This window comes from Equus quagga, chromosome 12 (genome assembly GCF_021613505.1).
Source record: "Equus quagga isolate Etosha38 chromosome 12, UCLA_HA_Equagga_1.0, whole genome shotgun sequence".
Classification (NCBI taxonomy): domain Eukaryota; kingdom Metazoa; phylum Chordata; class Mammalia; order Perissodactyla; family Equidae; genus Equus; species Equus quagga.
Window position 1 is genome coordinate 111,278,336 of NC_060278.1, and position 17,826 is coordinate 111,296,161.

Below are 17,826 nucleotides of genomic sequence, written 5' to 3' on the forward strand. Positions count from 1 at the left end.
TCTCTACCCCATCCCACTCGAATAAGGCTGCCCCTGGCTGCAGCAGCTGGGTGCAGGGTGGAGCTGGGCACCCAGGATGTGGGTTCAAGAGCCACCACAGCTGCGAGGGAGACGGGTGGGATCCTCAGCTTTCTATCCACTGTGAGGTCCCTGAAGGGCTGAGTCCACCAGACCCGTGGCTGGAGAGCTGGAGGCACATAACACTTCTGGGCGCCACCAGTGCCCACAGCTGGGGGTGGCGTACGCCCCAAGCCCACTACTGGTTGGGAGGCTGGGTGCGCACCAGCAGATGCCCCCATCTGTCCTGGGTGAGAGCGGAGCAGGCCCCATCCTGAGTGGAGGCTGTGCCTACAGGGCTTGACCCTGGGTGCTGAGAGGCACAGGAACGGACCACGGCCACGGTCCTCGCCACCTCCACAGGGCTGGAGAGGTCGAGACAGGCTACACAGCCGGGCCGATCAGAAAGGATGGCCGGGGCCGGGGAAGCGGGTGGGCCTTGCTCTAGGACAGCGCGGGGCCTCCTTTAGGGTAGGGGAGGTGGAAGGGAGACAGGCTTTTCTCTAGCACAGGGACGGGGGCTCCTTTAACGGCTCCAATCCCAGGCCAGCCGGACGCGCTTCCCAAGCCGCCCAGGTCATACGGACGCCGGGGGGCACTTCCGTCAAGACCGGCCTGCTGGGGGCGGGCCGGGCCGGGGCGGGGCCTCGCGGGGGTTGGGGGCGGGCCGGGCCGAGTTGGGGCGGGGCCGGCACGCCGCCTCGATATAAGTGGGCGCGTCCGCGCATGCGCAGCCGGCGCGTCCCGGTCGTGGGTCGGCCTCTCGCGTCTTCTCTGCAAATGGGCTCCGTGGCCTAGCGTCCCCGTCCCCGCCACCCGTGATCGCGCGCCGAGGCGCGCGAGGGGTCGCCGCCGAGGTGAGGGCCGGGGCGGCGCGTGGTGGGGCCGAGCGGGCCCGAGTGGGCGGCGGGGGCGGCCCTCAGCGCGACGGGCGGCCGGACGGACCGAGCGGCGGCCGGAAGGACGGGCGGGGACTCGAGCCGGGGTCGCGGGGGCCCGGGCAGCGGCGAGGAGGGGCGCGGGTCGGGGCGGGTGGTCGGGCTGGGCCGGCGTGGGCCGGTTCCGGGAGCCCCCGGCTGGCGGCCCTGCGCACAAAGCGCCTTTGTTCCTCCCGCGCGGCCGGTTCGGGCCGGTTGGCGCCGCCCCGCCCCGCGCGGCGAAGGCGGACCGGGCGCTCCGGAGCCCCGCCCCCGCGAGGTAAACAAACCCGGGTCGCCGCCCGCCCGGGAGTTCGGGGTCGGCCGGGGCCCCCCCGGAGTGGGCGCTCCCTCCGGGGAGCAGCCGGTGACCGCAGGGGCTCCCCGACGCCCTGCGCAGGCTTCCGCCGGCCCACAAACAGGAGCATGGCAGCCATCCCCTCCAGCGGCTCGCTCGTGGCCACCCACGACTACTACCGGCGTAAGTGAGCTCCTTCCCGCCGCCCGACAGGTCTGACTCCGGGCCCTCTCCCAGCTTGTGGTGTCTGCAGCCCCTTGAGAACCCCTGTCTGGGTGGAGAGTGGGCTGCGCGGGCCCCCGGCCCTGCCCCTGTGCTGCCAGCAGAGCCAGCGCTTGGCCTAGAGGGGTGGGCGGGCCTGGGCTGCGCGCTGGGGGCTGACCGCGGCTCCTCCCCAGGCCGCTTGGGTTCCACTTCCAGCAACAGCTCCTGCGGCAGCGCCGAGTACCCTGGGGAAGCCATCCCCCACCACCCCGGTGAGTGCAGGTCCGCGGTCCTGCCCGAGCGCCCCACCAGGGGTGGGCGGCAGCACCGTGACCCCGCTTTGCTTTTCTCAGGTCTCCCCAAGGCCGACCCGGGTCACTGGTGGGCGAGCTTCTTTTTTGGGAAGTCCACTCTCCCGTTCATGGCCACAGTGTTGGAGTCCCCAGAGCAGTGAGTGCCCCGTTCTGGGGGCCAGTGTGGGAGAGGGGGCAGGCGGAGGCAGGCTCTGACCACCGGTTCTCCCCCAGCTCGGAGTCCCCCCAGGCCTCCAGCAGCACCATCACCTGTGACCTGGCTCCAGAAGCCTCGAGGAAGCAGCCTGGTGGCCAGCCTGCCAAAACCAATGCTGGGCCCCGGTCCTGAGTGACCACCACCTTCCAGAGGCCCTGGGTTCCTCAGAGCCCCTCCCTGCCCCGCCCACCCCCTACACTAGGCAGGCTGGTGGAAGCAGAAGCAGTTGGGTTCCTTTATATTGAAACAGCAAAACACCAAAAAGGAAGATGAGAGAACCCAGCTCTTTACCACCCCAGCCGCACAAGAGCCTTCCTGACACCCAGTGACCGTGTGCCTTGCCCCAAGTGCAAAATAAACTCCAAGTGGCCAGCAGCCCTGGTGGTGTGTGTGAGCTGTGTGCCCCGAGGCCCGTGGGTGAAGTCACTGAACCCCACCCAACCTTCTCACTTCTTCCTGGGGGTGGGGAGCGGGCTCTGCTTCCTGGGCCTTCCTGGGGCCCCTCGCTGGAGGCCACGTCTGAGGCCTGGCCCAGGTTCACAGGTGTAGGGTCTTGCTCCTGAGAAGGGCTGGGGTGCCTTGCTATTTCGAGGAGTATGGGAGAGCAGGCAGTTTAGGAACTGGACAGGGAACCTCAAGGGCAGCCACTGAGGTCACGGTTTTTTAAGTGGCTTCATCCCTGCGTCCTGTGGCCACCGTTGGAGACTGGGCCTCTGGGTAAGGATTCAGGAGCCCTCAGCTGGAGGGACCTTGATGAGGCCCCAGTTGATACCAGGGAGGGAGATGAGGGAACACGACAGATGCCATGTGTCCCAGCTGGGTGAGGCAGCTCAGGGGGGCAGGCATTGGGCCACACTGCCTGCCAGCTGCCTTCCCTGAAGGGTGTCACTTCCTCTAGCTTGCGGTGAGGCTCACTGGTCAGGGCTCCCAACCCTGGGGCTGAGGGGCAGGAGTGTGGGGCGCTCCAGAGGGCCCTCCCCGCCACAGGCAGTCCCCGCCTTTGGGCACAGTCCAGCTCAGGGAGCTGCGGGCGTGGTTGTGTATTCTCTGCTGGACTCCTTCAGCGGCAGGTGTTGGTGGAGGACTGCCCGTGCCACATGCCTCCAGTGGCCAGCAGAGATTGACCCAGGTCTGTTGGTCAGCGAGGGCCCCAGAAGAGGGCAGCTTGGGGGACGGGACAGACTTGGAGTGAGGTCTGGGGTTCAGTGAGGGGAGTGGCCTCCACTGGTTGGTGGGCAGAGCTCAGGTATCCTGAGGGGGCCGTCCTCTTCCTGCCAGTTGGCCCTGCTCTGTGCTATAAATAGCAGCGAATCCATTCCAGGTGTCTGCAGAGTTTGTGACCCCAAAAGGCTTCAGCCTCTGTCCGTTACTGCCTTCAGCATGTCCAAGCAGGCTGCAGGGTGGTGGACAGCCTCTCCCAGGCTCCCTGAGGCCAGTGGTCAGTGCTGAGGCCGGGTAGGGGAGACCCTCATTCCCATCCCCTTGGATGGGCCTGGGGGAGTGGTGCCCCGAAGTGTAGTCAGGCCCACCCGGTCTTTCTGGCCAGGGTCTAGAGCAGGCCCCAGAGCCCCTGGCAGCAGCGGCTGCTTGGTGTGGCAGAAGGCCAGGGACAGCTGCCTGGACCCAGGTGGCAGGTGGTGGTGCCCCACCACCAAATGACCCGTCTCCATGGAGTGTTGGGGAGTCTGTGCTCCCTGAAATCACGGGGCAGGCGGGGTCCAGGGAACAAAGGGCCAGTGCAGCCGAAGTCCAGGTGGCGCCCATGTGTGGTCCAGGGAGGCTCAGCCCTGGTCCTGACTGAGCTAGTGGGCTTCGGGTCAGGACCAGGGATGGGTCCGCTCCCTTTGCGAGAGGGGCAGCCCAGCTCCTGGAGGGCTCCAGATTTGGAGTTGGCCCGGGTGGGCAGGTGCTTTCCAGGAGCTGGTGTCTTGGGGCCAGTGGGAGGAGGGGGCAGACTTCCCCTGCAGTCCAGACTACAGAGTGTGCTTCCCCACCCCAGGACTGGGCAGGCCCACAGCCCGAGGAACTCCTACTAAGGAATCTTCTCCTAAGGAATGCACAGCCTGGCTCTGGGAGCTGTTGGCACTTTAGGCAAATCCATGAATCAGAGGGTCAGGCCAGGCCCTTGATCCGAGGTCCATGTTGTTGCCCCAGGCCCCTGCTCACCAGGAGGCAGTGGCAGGGAGGGCCACTCAGAGCGGATTCTCGTATCTGGTGAAGCTGGAGAGCTTCTCCCGCAGGGTTTTGAAGGAGGGCCTCTGCTCTGGGTCCTTGTGCCAGCAGGAGAGCATCAGCCTGTGTGCAGTGGGAGGGCACTGGGGGGGGCAGGGCATGCGGTAGCCTGCCTCCACCCTCAGGAAGGCCTCGTGGTTGGACATGCCTGCCAGCGTTGGGATGAGAGGGGCTTTCAGGGGCTGGGGGACCGTGCCCACCTGCCCTCCACCCACCACCAGGAAGTCCTGCCCTGCCGCCTGCGGCCCCTCCCAGGAAGCCTGGGCCTGCCGTGCATCCCCTGCACACGTTGCTAACACCATCCTTTGGACGGCTGCCCCTGGGAGGTGGCCCCTCCCACCCTGCCCACAGTGGGGGACATTGGGGGCCCAGTACCTGGATAGGGCATCTGACCCCTGCTGAAGATCTCATGGAGGAGAATCCCGAAGGACCACACATCAGATTTGATGGAGTAATGCCCTCGGGAGAGTGCCTCGGGCGCGGTCCACTTGTAGGGGATGTTGTGGTCATAGGAAAGGTAGATGTCCTCCTGTGATCAGACACATGCTGGAGGTGGGCCTTGGGGAGCCTGCACCCCTCCCGTTCCCCCAGCAGGGACAGGCATGGGGAGCAGGGGCCTGGTGGGAGGTGTGCGGCCGCCTCGCCTGGAGAGTGGACACTGATGACATGCTGTCAGGACACACCGCCATCACGGCTGCCACTACAGGCAACTGCTGCTTCACTTGGAGACAAGCAGGCCCAGGGCCCCAAGAAGAGCTGCTTTCCCTCAGATTGGTGGAGGGAAGGAGCAGGAGGTGTGGGGGAGACAGGAGGAGGAGAGAGCTGGGAAGTCGGGGTCAGGAAAAGCATGGCCCTCTTGGGTCATGTCATAGGAGCCCAGAGGTGGACAGTGACCATCATGTGGAGCCTGCAGACGTTCTCAAAGTCATGAGTTCACAGAGGTGCCAAAAAAGGTGGACTGGCTACCACTGGACGAACTCAGAAAAGCCTGCCTTTCCATCCAACCTGGCCCACTACTGGCTGCGGAGTGGAGGAGAGTCATGTGTCTTCTAGAAGCATCCAGCTCACGATGAGGAAAAAACCACAGCATCAGCACCTCACCCCCGTGAGCGAAGCAACCTGATGCCTTCTGTCCGCGGCCGGCCAGCAGTGTCACAAAAAAAGAAGCAGACTGCTCCCCATCTGCCAACAGACCGCACCCCACCAGCCGACAGACCGCACCCCATTAGCCAACGGACTGTGCCCCGGATACCAGCAGACCACACCCCAAAGGACCGAATGACAAACCCAGAGCAGAGGGCTTCACGGAGGAGGGGCGACGAGTCTCAAACGTGAGTTTCGAGGAGACGGAGCAGAGCGGTGGTTTGAGAGACAAGCAGTCAAGCAGCTGTGACACATGGGTCTGCTCGAGGGGCAAACTGAAGTGAACTCACCGCATTTGCAAGAATTTGGGAACTTGGCTCTGAGGGAACGTGATGACTTTAAGGAGTCCCCACTAATGTTAACAGTGTGATGATGGCATTGTGGCTGTTTTGTTTGGAGTCCTTATAGAGATGCCAAGGTGTGCACCTGCGCGGGACTTTGGTGTAAGCATGGAGGGAGGAGGGCCGTGCGGGCTGTCCCCTGGTGGTACTGAAGCTCGCTGCTCTCCTCTGGCCCCATTTGTCTCCAGAATCCTCCGTAAGAAACAAGTTTCCTGTATGTGGGGGGCAGCTGGGGAGATGTTTACCCTGGGCTCACAGACCAGCCTGCAGGAGGCCGGGGCAGTGACACTGAGTGGACGAATGAGCAAATGAGTGGGACCCTTAGCACCCGGCCCCTGCTGCACCACAGCCCACCACTCAGCAGAGACTTTTTGCTCCGTGGACCCCCCACCCCAGCCTCTGGCCCTGGGTGGTTTCCCTTTCCCTTTGCAGCTCCTGGAGTCGTCTGTGTGGCTCCTCAGCCCTGTGACTCACCTGTCAGAGCCACAGCTGCTTCAGCTCCCCAACGGCAGAGAACCCACGGGAATCCCCAGCTTCATGCACAGAGGAAGCCCCGCACCCTCCACCCTTTGCCCCTTGCCCTCTACCCTCCAAGGGCCCCACCTTGACGAGCCTGGCCAGCCCGAAGTCCCCGACTTTGCAGATGTGGTTTTCCCCCACGAGGATGTTCCTGGCAGCCAGGTCCCGGTGGATGTAATTCTGTGATTCCAGGTAGCACATTCCCTCGGCCACCTGCCATGTGATGTCCACCAGCTCTGAGACGGGCAGGGCTGTCTCGTCAGAGTCTGGAGACAAGAGGAGGCCAGGGTCAGCGGGGCTGGCCGGGGCCAAGCTCTCTCTGCCGTGGGCTCTTCAGGCTCCTGGGCTCGGGAAGGGCTGGGGCAAAGGGCAGTTGGCTGATTTAAAATTGGAACAGTGGACCCGCTGCAGCCCTTCTGAAAGGCAGTTAGGTATCTGAGCCAAAGCACGGTGCAAACATGTGCTTTTCCCCACATTTTGCCTTCCGGGAATCTACACGAAAGCAACAGGAACGCAAAGACATCAGGACAGAGGTGTTCATCACAGCATCGTTTACACAGCTGCGAACCTTGAAAAGGTGCAGCCTCCAGCAACGAGCTAAATGGACGCAGCCTATCTACACGGTCGTGTACAGACCCTCAAAAATTTCTGAAGAACATTGAATGACACGGGAAACTGCGGCAATCAAGCTTATGTGAAAAATTTTCCATTCAGAATATTCCCAATGTTGATGTCTAAGTATATTCCCAGATGTGCACACACACGTCCTGGGTGTCATTCACCCGGCCCTGCACGTCTTCCCATTTACCGTCTCAGGACGCGGGTGGCGTCCACACACACTGGCACTTCCACTCATCCACAGCTGTTGTCTTTGGTTTGGGAGTTAAATAAAATAATGGGGTTTGTTACAGATGATGAGGTCTCTGAGCCAACGGATACGTCCAGTGTGTGAGCATGCATGTAAGTGTGCGTGTGTAAGTGTGTACTGTGGTGTGAGTCTTGTGTGCATCTGTACGTGTGTGGTGCGCATGCATGCGAGTGTTCACGTGTGTACGTGTGTGAGTACAGGTGGCTGTGTAAGTGTACATGCACACTCAAACCCAAGAAGGAGGGGCGGTGCCTTCTAAGAAGAGAGAAAAGCAGTGAGAACCAGGCCTGCAAGTTCCAGAAGCAGTGGGGGTGGGCAGGCCGCTCCAGGCATTAACTGTGGGTGCAGGAATTATGAGTGGCTCTTGTCTTATTTGTACTTATCCGTGTCTTCTCAAATTCCTACAATGAACAGATGGTACATTTATCACATACTGTAAGTCGTTCCTTAAACGGGAAAGGGCTGGCGAAGGCATCTGAGTCCCTGGCTGTCTGCACGTGGCAGGGGATGGTCTGGGTTTCTTTTTTCTTTGTCGTGTGTCCCCTTGCCGGCTGTGAGCAGGGGTGACTTCCATCCCCGGGAAGGGGCCCGCTCACCCCGCAGCAGCGCCAGCAGGCTCCCCTTGGGCATGAGCTCCGTGACGATGTACACGGGATCTCCCACGGAAGCCACGGCGTACAGCGCCAGGATGTGCTTGTGCCGAAGCTGCTTCATGGCCTGGATCTCCGCCTGGAATGTGTGCTGGTGCAGGAGGTCATCTGCAGGGCCGGCTGCCTCAGTGGGTGCGGCCCCATGGAGAAGGCCAGCCCCTGTCGCTCCCCCATATGCGGCAGCCCCCAGGCCAGGATGTCAGGGCAGGCACAGCCCAGCCCCAGGGCAACCCAGCACCACAGCCTCATGTTCACAGGAGCAGATGGCGCTCACCACACCCCGAGCACCTCCAATGCCCCCGCGTGGCCAGAACCTGCTGGAGCCAGATGCAGGGCCCAAACACCCCCAAGTGTGTCCCCACGCCCCCTGCGCCCTGGTTCCTGAAGTGGGATCCAAACCCCAGTGGGTCCCAAGGAGACTTTAGATGAGCCTTTTCAGATTCCTAGTGATCTCTTTATTTTACTGGCTTTCCATTTACATCAAGGATTTAAAATTCCCCTTTAAAATAAATGAGTTTAGGTAAAAACATACACAATTGAAAGGAAAATGCTACCTTGATGCCGCTGTAGATGCCATGTAGGGCTCAAGTTAAGGCAGCGTGCAGCACGTGGGACATCAGGGCCTGGGCTGGATTGGCTGCCCCCACCCCGGTGAGCGAGGCCAGAAGTCCCTCTTGGTGGGACTGGCAGGGAGGCGTGGGGTCAAGCAGGCCCCCCGGCCTGAGGCCCACTCACCTCGGGCGATCACCTTAATGGCCACTCGGACCTGGTCCTTCCAGAGCCCTTCGAAGACCTCCCCGAAGTAGCCAGAGCCCAGCCTCCTGCAGAGCGTGAATTCCTCCCGCGGCCGCTCCCAGTCGTCACACTGCGGCAGGGGCTCCGGCTCGTGCTGGAGGGACAGGCAGGGCACGTGGGGCGGGGGAATGCTGTCCAGCCACCCAGCCCATCCTCCAGGAAGCCCACTCTGCCTCCAGCAGGGGGTGCCCCGCTCTGTCAGCTGGGTCGTTCAGCTTGGATGGTCCCTGAGTGCTGCATGTGGCTGGGCTCTCCTAGGGGCTGCCCCTGCCTGGCTGCCCCTGCTGTGCATGCAAACACACGCCACCCTCATCGCCCACTCTGGGCCAGTGACTGGCCTGAGTGCCACTGAGACAAAACTGTCCGCCTGCTGGCCAAGGCACACAGCCCTTGTCCCCAGGCTCCCACCAGCCCAGAGAGACTCAGCATATGACAGCGGCACAGCTGACCTCTCACTGGCCCAGGGGTGAGAGTGACCCGGCAAAGGAGGGCAGTTCCCCTGCACACCCTCCTGCTCCCACACCCAGCTCTGTGCAGCCACAGCTTCCAGGCAGCCCTGATCCCCGGGGCCCAGTCCCCTCCAGGGGGTCAGTGCGTCAGGACCCACACCCACCCTGTGCAACCCTGAGGGTCCCTGTTGAGGAGAGACGGCTGTGGGTGGGCACGGGCAGGGCGAGGGTCCAGCAGGGCAGCCCTACCTTCCAGCAGGGCACGGTCAGCCGCAGGCCGTGGGACAGGCTCTGGGCCTTGTGGTGGTCCACGAGGTCAGGCAGGCTGGGGAAGGACACGGCCTGGTTGAGGTGCAGCCGGCCGGCCCGCCGCCAGATCTTGTAGTGCCGCACAGCCTGCGTGTCCCGCACTGAAGCGCAGGGAGCACGGGCAGGAGGAGGGACGCCCGTGAGCAGGCGCGTGCACCCTGGGCCCCTCAGAAAGGAGCTTGCAGGTCAAGGGGCAAAGTGGGCACCATGCTCAACTTTCTGCCCCAGGGTGCTACCAACAGGGAAAGGACAAAACGCAGACCCCGGACCCCAGGGGCAAGCCATGCCCACTGGCAGGGGTCAGAGCTCCCCTGAGGAGGGCCGGGATGTTGGAGATGCCACAGCAAGACAGAGGGGACAGGCCAGAGGGAGCCGGGCTCTCTGCATGCAGGGAGGGTTCAGGGGCAAGGAGCCCCAGAGTCAGGCGGGGTTGGGCCGCAGAGGGGAGGAGCAGGGGCTGTACCTGAGAGGACGTAGTCCACACCCGGCTTCTCGCTGACCCTGATCAGGAAGGCACCCGGCTTGTTGCCCTCGGCCTGCAGTCGGTGTAAGGCTTCTGAGCGGGAGATGCGGCCGAAGAACCACCTGGGGGGAGTGTGTCCTGAGCTTGCTGACCCCCACGCTGCCCACCCTGAATCCCAGCCCCTCACCTGACCCTCTGCCTCCTTGTGCTCCCAGCCGAGACCCACAGCTGCCCTCTGATAGTCCCCCACCCAGAGACCCCTTCCTTGCCCATCATAGACCCCAAATGTCTCAAATGGCCAGTTCTGGACACCAGGAAAGGCCCTAGTGGCCCAGAAGAGGGCAGACACCTCCCACCACCTGCCCTGATGGCCCCATCCCAGAGACATGCCATCCCATCCTGTGCAACCACATCATTCTGTGATTCTGTGGCCACCTCCTGTGACCTGGGCCATGGACACAGTGCTCCTGCTCTGTGGGACCTAGGGTTGGGTGTCTGAGCAGCAAGAAAATGCACCCGTGCACTTGGACTCACATACATGCACCCACATACTCACACATGCACCCGCCTGCTCACATGCATGCACCCACACACTGACACATGTGCACTTGCACTGATATGCATGCATCCACACACTCACACACATGCACCCTGCAGGGGCATTAGCTGGTGTGCCCCTTTAAAGACCACATGTCCTTGAGGCTCCTGTCTGGGCTATGCGCCAGCACTCACAATGATAATAGTCCTGGGCTTGGCCAACCCAGCTGCTTTCTCCTGGGATAGTTGGCACAGAGACCCTTGAGGTCTGAAGGAAAACAGAGGCCCTTGGGGAGGGGGCTTTGGTCCTTGGAATGCAGGATACAGGGACGTTCCCCCATGGCAAGCATGCAGCCTTTGTCCTTCTGCCTGTTTAAGCTGGCTTCTAGCAGGGGGCGGTGGCCATGTGCAGGTCTACGTCCAGCCAGCCACCCCTAGACTCTCTCCCTGTACGTAAGTCCCAATAAATCTATCCGTCTCGCCCACCATCTCCAGGGTATTTCTTCCATCTGTTGGCACGATACCCTGCTGCCCTAGCCCAGCTGGGTGTGCAGCCTTACACTTGGCGAGCCAGCCAGGAGACCAAAGAAACCCCCGTGAGCACCGAGACTATGGGGGATGGGAAGGGGAAATCCAGGGAGGGAATACCTGGCTGGCAGGCCTCCTCCATGTGGGAGTGGGTCACTGCCATCCTAGATGGACGGGGCTCACCGCATGAGTACGGGGACGCCCCAAAAATGCCAAAGGGCCTTGGGGAAGTCCTGGGCATGGTCGATGTGAGGAACTGAAAATCAGAAGCCCGGGTGGCAGCTGCTGCAGTGGGGTGGCCCCTCCCTGCTGCTGTTCGCTTAGCAACAGAAGCTGAAATGGAAGCTAAGGCGACGGTGAGGCAGCTGCCAGGGGAGTTAAAATTAGAAAGGGAAGCAGGGCTGGTTCAAGCCGAAACTACCCGGGCTCTGTCAGCACACCTACGGAGTCTGACGGGAGGACAGTGGCCTTAGCCTGCCGCCTCGCCAGGATGAAAGGGCAACAGCTGCCCCAGGCAAAGGTGAGAGCTCTCATGACACAACGAGATTGGAGCCCAGAACAATGGGACTCGTGAGATTCAAGCAGTGATGGTGAGGAGCTGCTGGCTGGGATGGACCCTTAGAGGTCCCGTACTAGCCCCACACTCGCCCTAACCTGACAGTTAAAGTCTGACCAGCCCCCGCTCGTGGGGTAGATGCCCTGGACCTGCCTCTGCCTGTCTGGCGTGTGCATTCCCCCACGAGGGACTGGACCGCCACAGAACTGCTGGAACCGGGGAACAAATTCAGACAGAAGGGGAGACAAAGCGTCCCTGGCTGGTTTCTGCACCTCTGGGTCGCTGGTGCAAAAGGCATTTTGTCATCGGGGGTTGAGATGAGCAAAATGGCTTCTGTCACCTCCCACCCCGACCTGCGGCGATGCCCTTAAGCCTTGGTAAATGAGCACGGGGCCGTCTCTCTCTTGACCTGGCCAGTCACTGCCTGCAGGGGTGCCTGGCCCAACGAGAGGAACATGCCCGTGCCCCGTCCCTGTGGGCAGACCATGGAACCAGCACAGGAACCATGAGGGAAGTGGGAATTAAACATGCTGTTTATGCCAAATATGTCCGAGGGGCTGACAATGAGATTTTTACAGCAGACACAAAAGACACTGTGCTGCACACAGCACCTGACCAATGTATGGGCCTTGGTTTCTATGCTCAGTCCTTTGTGGGTCAACCTGTGTCCAGGTGGCCCAAGCTGCAGCCGACCTGGGAGAAACAGACAAAATCAGAAAGAAGAAGGTAAGCACTACCGGGGTTCCCGGAGGGAAGGAAGATAAAGGGGGCAAAGTGCAAAGGGTCCAGTTAGGGTGACTCACAGGCAGATGTGGCAAGACTTGGTGGCCATGGGCGCCCCTCTGGAGAAAATAGATAAGCAGCCGAATCCTGTCTTGGTGGCACTGTGGCAGAAATTAGGGCCAAAATAGAGGTTCACCAAGCCTCCCTTTGGGGAAGTTTCTGGGCTGCCCACTCCATGGCAGCCCCTGTGACAACATGGGAACATCCCAGCCCCCTTGACCAGGGAACAAGCCAAGGGACCCTGACTCATCCCTGTAACCGTGTGCATGTAGCACGAGTTTCGAGGGACTGGAGGCCACACGTAGAGCTGACAATTTATTGGTCTGCCAACAATAAACAGACTGTTTTAGCCTCAGTAGACACAGGAGCAGAATGTGCTTTGGTTGATGGCAATCTATCCCATTTTGATGGCCCTATTTCTGTCATAGATGGTTATGGTGGGGGCACAGTCGAGGTGACACTGATGCTGCAGGTAGGGCGTCTCTTGCCAAGATGGTACATGGTTCGTATGGCCCCCACAGCGGAATACATCGGGCGTGGATGTCCTCGCTGGCCTGACTCTTCAGACTACTGCTGCAGAATCCCGCCTCTGGGTCCGCACGATTAAAGCTGTAATAAGGGGCTGTGCCAGGTGGACTCTAGTGAGGTTGCCCCAACTGCATCGTGTGGGACGATAAAGAAGCATCATCTCCAGGGGCATAAGACGAAATCACAGGAACCGTACGGAAGTTGGCAAAGGTAGGAACCGTTAGACCCACACACAGCCCATTCAGTAGCCCAGTGTGGCCTGTGTGGAGGCCAGACAGGTCCTGGTGACTGACTGTGGGCTCTAGGGAACTGAACAAAGTGACACGGCCCGTGTCTGCTGCTGTCTCCATATAGCCTCCCTCCTAGAGCACAGAGGGCGCACCCTGGACCCATCATTTTGTCCTGGACCCTGCTGGTGCCTTTTTCAGCATCCCCTGGAGGAAGGTAGCCAGGACCACCTTGCCTCCACCTGGGAGGGCACACGAGGGACTTTCACTGCTCTGCCTCAAGGGTGTCTCCACAGCCCCACAATTTGTCATGGTCTCGTGGCTGCTGACCTGGCTCAATGGACAAAACCCCCTGATGTCGCCTGGTTTCATTATGTTTTGGATGCCATGCTGGCCTCTGAGTCTTTTGCAGACCTCCGGGAAGCCTCCCGCTCCCTCGCCGCCCACCTATGCCAGCGAGGACGGGTTGGGGAGGACAACAAAGTGCAAAACCCTGGGCTCTCTGTCCAGAACCTGCGTGTTGTCTGGTCGGGGAGACAAAAGTGGCTCCTGCTGCTGTTGTAGGTAAGATACAGGTCTCCCCACCATCCAACACCCCGAAACAACCGCAGAGCTTTCTGGGCTTAGGAGGTCATGCCTCATCCAGCCCAACTGCTTCGCCCCCCTCATAAGTCGGTGTGGAAGGGGGGGTCTGGGTCTGGGGGACCACCGAGCAGGAGGCCTTCGCCCAGGCCAAAGTAGCAGTGAGACAAATCCTGTCCGTGGGTGTTTCAACACAAGGACAGCCATGTGAATTGGATGTTTCCAGTCACCTAGAGGGGTTCAGATGGGGTCTCTGGCAGAGGCAAGGCAACAAACGGGTGCCCCTTGGCTCTGGTCCCAGTGTGGAAAGGGGCTGACACCTGGTACAGCACCTGGACAGCTGTGTGCAGCTTACCCAGCCCTCCAGCAGGTGGAGCCCACAACCCGTGCCCTGCCGGTCACTGTCCACACTCATCTGCCCATTGCGGGGTGGCTGCGGGCCACTTTCCAGAAGCCTCACTCGGAATAGCCCAAACACGGACACTAACAAAGTGGCATGCTTACAACAACGAGGGACCCTGGCCAGTCGTCCCCTCTGCAGAACTGCATGACATTCTCGGGCCAGTAACATACACCGGAGGAAACAACCCCGTCAGACGGGGTGTCCGTGCCTGAAACCCTGCCCAACGTACAAGGCCAATCCCAGCAGAGGCCTCATAGACGGATGGCTCCACAAGGGGTGACCATCAGCCACGTGGACAGCCGGGGCCGGCTAGCCTTCGACCGACAGCATGTGGTTGGACTCTGGCTCTGGAAACAGTGGTCAACAGGCTGAATTGCGGGCTGCCTGGATGGTGTTGACCTGTGAGTCCCATCCAATGTGCCTCTGTACAGACAGTCAGGCGGTCTTTAAGGGCTCACCCTGCAGATGGCCCAGTGGGCATGACAACAGTGGACTGTTAATGGTCGCCCATTGCGTGGGCTAGAGCTCTGGGGTGATATCTGGCAGCGGGTCCGGGGAATGACGATAACAGTGTACCATGTGTCTGCACATCAGCCAATAATACTGCCAGGAAACCAACAGGTGGACGAGTTAGCTGAGATCCACCTCCTGGAAGAAGCATGAGCCGAGAGAGCGGCAGAATGGCTACACAAGAAGTCTGGACATAAAGGACGAAGAACCCTCTGGGCTATTGCCAAGGCCTGGGGCCTCCTCCTGCGCTATGCAGACGTGGTGCAGGTCTGTCAGGAGTGCCCTTCCTGCTCCTTGCAGAGACCCCAGGCCATTCCCCAGGACACAGACCAAATAGTCAGAGGTAACCAGTCTGCCCAACACTGGCAGGTGGACTACATCCAGCCCTTGCCTCTCTCTGATGGATGTTGGTATGCCCTCACTTGTGTGAACACGTACACAGGACTGCTGCAGGCGTACCCCAGCAAGAGGGCCACACAGAAGACCACCATGAGAGGCCTGGGACACCTCTGTGCTGTATACGGTGTTCCCACTGACACTGACAGTGACTGAGGGACGCATTTTCCTAGCCACCCAGTACAGACGTGGGCTGATCAAATGGATGTACACTGGCATTTCCACCTGCCATACAACCCCACAGCCGCGGGACTAGTGGAACAAATGAAACAACTAAGGACAGAAGACAGGACCCTAGCTCATTGGATGAGACGCCTGACAACGGCAATAAGTCAACTGAATGAAAGTGAGAGCCACACCCAACCCAGTACATACCAGATGTTGACACGAGGACCTGACGTGACAGCACGTCTACAGACAAGAGCTCATTGAGGAGAGAAACGGCAACCACAGAGGGGCACTCAGAACAACTTACTACGGCCTCTGCCACGGGAACTCGCTGCCGGGACCCACGCGGTCACTTGGCCCTGGGACTGGCAGGTGGGGCCCTGCTGGTGTGGTCTCTTAGCCCCTTGGGGACAGGCTTAGAACAGGATATCACAGTGAGACACTTCATTATGGGGGGGCCACCCAAAACCTCCAAACTTACCACTCCAGGGCCTCCGATTCCCCAAGGTACATTCATCCTTTGCCTCTGGTGTGTTCTTGCTACTCCCTTATCCTTTACCACTGCCCCTGCAGTGCCCACACCAACTGGACAAGCGGTGTGGTATTGTCAGCCTCGTCTGAAACCACAGGCCGGTATCACACTGACCCAAGACACTGCAACTACATACGTCCTGCTGGACGGTCATGACCTCCCTGTTCTGGTCCCCTCTAAACATCTTACTTTTGTCCTTAGGATGTTGTCTGCCAACCTCTTCGCTGCCCGGGCACACATCTTTGCTGACTTACAAAGTCCCTCCAGCGGCTGGTATGCAGCAAGCTCCCTCTCCTCAGCCACCAGGTCACCACGGCGCCTCCAAGCAGCCCGCCCCTCCCCCTGGAGAGCCCACAAGAGTGGAGGAGTGCCGCCCACCTTCCCATTCCCACTCCTCTCCCGCCAAGCGACCTGTCCTCGCCCTCTTATGCCGCCTCTCGAAAGTATATCCTCCAGCTTGTGTGTGAGCAGGTTAGTACAACCCCAAGGGTGGGGTGCTCTGTTTCTGATGGCATAGGATGGTTAACTGCTGTGCAAATAGAATTAAGTGCTTCCTTTCCCTGGTGCATTGAACGTCACAACAACTCTGCACCGTCAAACGAAAGCATTTCAAAAAATGTGGGGTGGACACCTAAAGCAATGTGCAACCAAACAGTTATCATTCCTGCTGAAATGTGGCTGGGAAAACAAGGCAACACCATCAGAGGAGCCTATGTCTCTCCTCGGGGTGGCTGTGGGCTTGTGGCACCCGCGGCTGGCCCTGTCTGCCCTATAATTGGACGGGCAGATGCACATGGGGCACCCCTACGACCCTGCACGCATCCTGTCTCCCTTCACAGCTTCCTTCTAATGGGGAGGCAGTCCGTGCACACCATCGTGTGCAACACACCGCAGAGTGGTTCTACCCCTCGCCACCCTCTCTCCACAGGCTGCAGTTGTGGATGCAGAACGGCAAGTGTCTGCCTTAGCCCAAAATATGGCAACAGCCCTCAATGACACTGGACATGCAGTAACTCTACTAAATGAAGAAACCTCCCAGATGAGAGAAGCAGTGTTGCAAAAGAGATGGCCTTGGACATGCTTACTGCAGCCCGAGGGGGGACCTGTGCCCTGATCACAGTAGAATGCTGTGTATGTATCCCTGATTATGCCCACAATGTTTCCTGCGCAATGGCCTCCTTACTGGTCACATACGGGTCACTGACAACCTGTCCACCGACCCAGCATCCACTTGGACACAATCCCTCCCCTCCAGCTGGTGACATGTTTTCATTGGTGTTCTTGCCTTTTTACCGCTTCTTTTATTTTCATGTTGTGCTCTCTGTTGCTGTTGTGGACTCTGCCTACAGTGCTCCTCTCTGTGTCTGACTTGAGGGAAACCACAGAAGACTGGCACAATGAGATTGTAAGGGCCATCTGGACACGTGGGGGATGGAGCGTAGGGGCACTAGCTGGCGTGCCCCTTTAAAAACCATGTGTCCATGAGGCTCCTATCTGGCCTATGTGCCAGCACTCACGATGACAACAGTCCTGGGCTTGGCCGACCCAGTGGCTTTCTCCTGTGATAGTTGGCACAGAGACCATCAAGGTCTGAAGGAAAGCAGAGGCCCTTTGGAGCAGGGGGCAGGGTGGGGGGCTCTGGTCCTCGGAATGCAGGATACAGGGACAATCCCCCTTGGCAAGCACGCAGCCTTTGCTCCTCTGCCTGCTTAAGCCAGCTTCTCTCTGCGGGGCGGTAGCGGGTGCACATTGCCTGTCCAGCCGGCTGCCACTGCACCTTCCCTATACATAAGCCCCAGTAAATCTATGCGTCTCGCCCGCTGTCTCCAGGTCATTTCCTCAGTCTCTCGGCACGATACGCCGCTACCCTAGCCCAGCTGGTGGTGTAGCCTTATCCACCCGCATCCTCACATCCATGCACCTGCAGGCTCACAGACATTCACACACACGCTCACACACATGCACCTGCAGGCTCACAGGCATTCACACACACGCTCACACACATGCACCTGCAGGCTCACAGGTATTCACACACACTCACACACACATGCACGTGCAGGCTCACAGGTATTCACACACATGCACCTGCAGGCTCACAGACATTCACACACACGCTCACACACACATGCACGTGCAGGCTCACAGGTATTCACACACACGCTCACACACATGCACCTGCAGGCTCACAGACATTCACACACACGCTCACACACACATGCACCTGCAGGCTCACAGGTATTCACACACACGCTCACACACATGCACCTGCAGGCTCACAGGCATTCACACACACTCACACACACATGCACCTGCAGGCTCAC

The 17,826-nt window shown here is 60.1% G+C and overlaps 2 protein-coding genes across 3 annotated transcripts in view; one reads left to right on the forward strand and one right to left on the reverse strand.

Moving 5' to 3' along the window:
* The first annotated feature begins 760 nt into the window (after positions 1-760).
* PPDPF (pancreatic progenitor cell differentiation and proliferation factor) lies at positions 761-2,361 on the forward strand. Of its 2 annotated transcripts, XM_046679238.1 has the most exons (5): positions 761-914; positions 1,375-1,455; positions 1,671-1,748; positions 1,830-1,926; positions 2,004-2,361. In XM_046679238.1, the coding sequence occupies exons 2-5, from the start codon at positions 1,401-1,403 to the stop codon at positions 2,116-2,118; spliced, it is 345 nt and encodes a 114-aa protein (XP_046535194.1). In that variant the 5' UTR covers positions 761-914; positions 1,375-1,400; the 3' UTR covers positions 2,119-2,361. The 2 variants fall into 2 exon arrangements, with proteins under 2 accessions (XP_046535194.1, XP_046535195.1); XM_046679239.1 differs by lacking the exon at positions 761-914 and having other exon boundaries at positions 985-1,455.
* PTK6 (protein tyrosine kinase 6) overlaps positions 2,209-17,826 on the reverse strand; it is a 17,355-nt gene continuing 1,737 nt past the window's right edge. Inside the window, exons 2-8 of the mRNA XM_046679237.1 lie at positions 9,756-9,877; positions 9,233-9,393; positions 8,475-8,628; positions 7,686-7,847; positions 6,306-6,487; positions 4,594-4,747; positions 2,209-4,366 (exon numbers count right to left, since the gene is read on the reverse strand). Coding sequence (XP_046535193.1) covers positions 4,179-4,366; positions 4,594-4,747; positions 6,306-6,487; positions 7,686-7,847; positions 8,475-8,628; positions 9,233-9,393; positions 9,756-9,877 — 1,123 coding nt within the window. The 3' untranslated portion in view covers positions 2,209-4,178. The remainder of the gene's footprint in view (positions 4,367-4,593; positions 4,748-6,305; positions 6,488-7,685; positions 7,848-8,474; positions 8,629-9,232; positions 9,394-9,755; positions 9,878-17,826) is intronic.

Bases quoted from the DNA above. Each gene is read 5' to 3' on its own strand.
- PPDPF (XM_046679238.1), top strand. From the start codon at position 1,401: ATGGCAGCCATCCCCTCCAGCGGCTCGCTCGTGGCCACCCACGACTAC. The intron at 1,749-1,829 runs GTGAGTGCAGGT...TGCTTTTCTCAG, and splicing joins AGCCATCCCCCACCACCCCG to GTCTCCCCAAGGCCGACCCG. The intron at 1,927-2,003 runs GTGAGTGCCCCG...GTTCTCCCCCAG, and splicing joins GTGTTGGAGTCCCCAGAGCA to CTCGGAGTCCCCCCAGGCCT.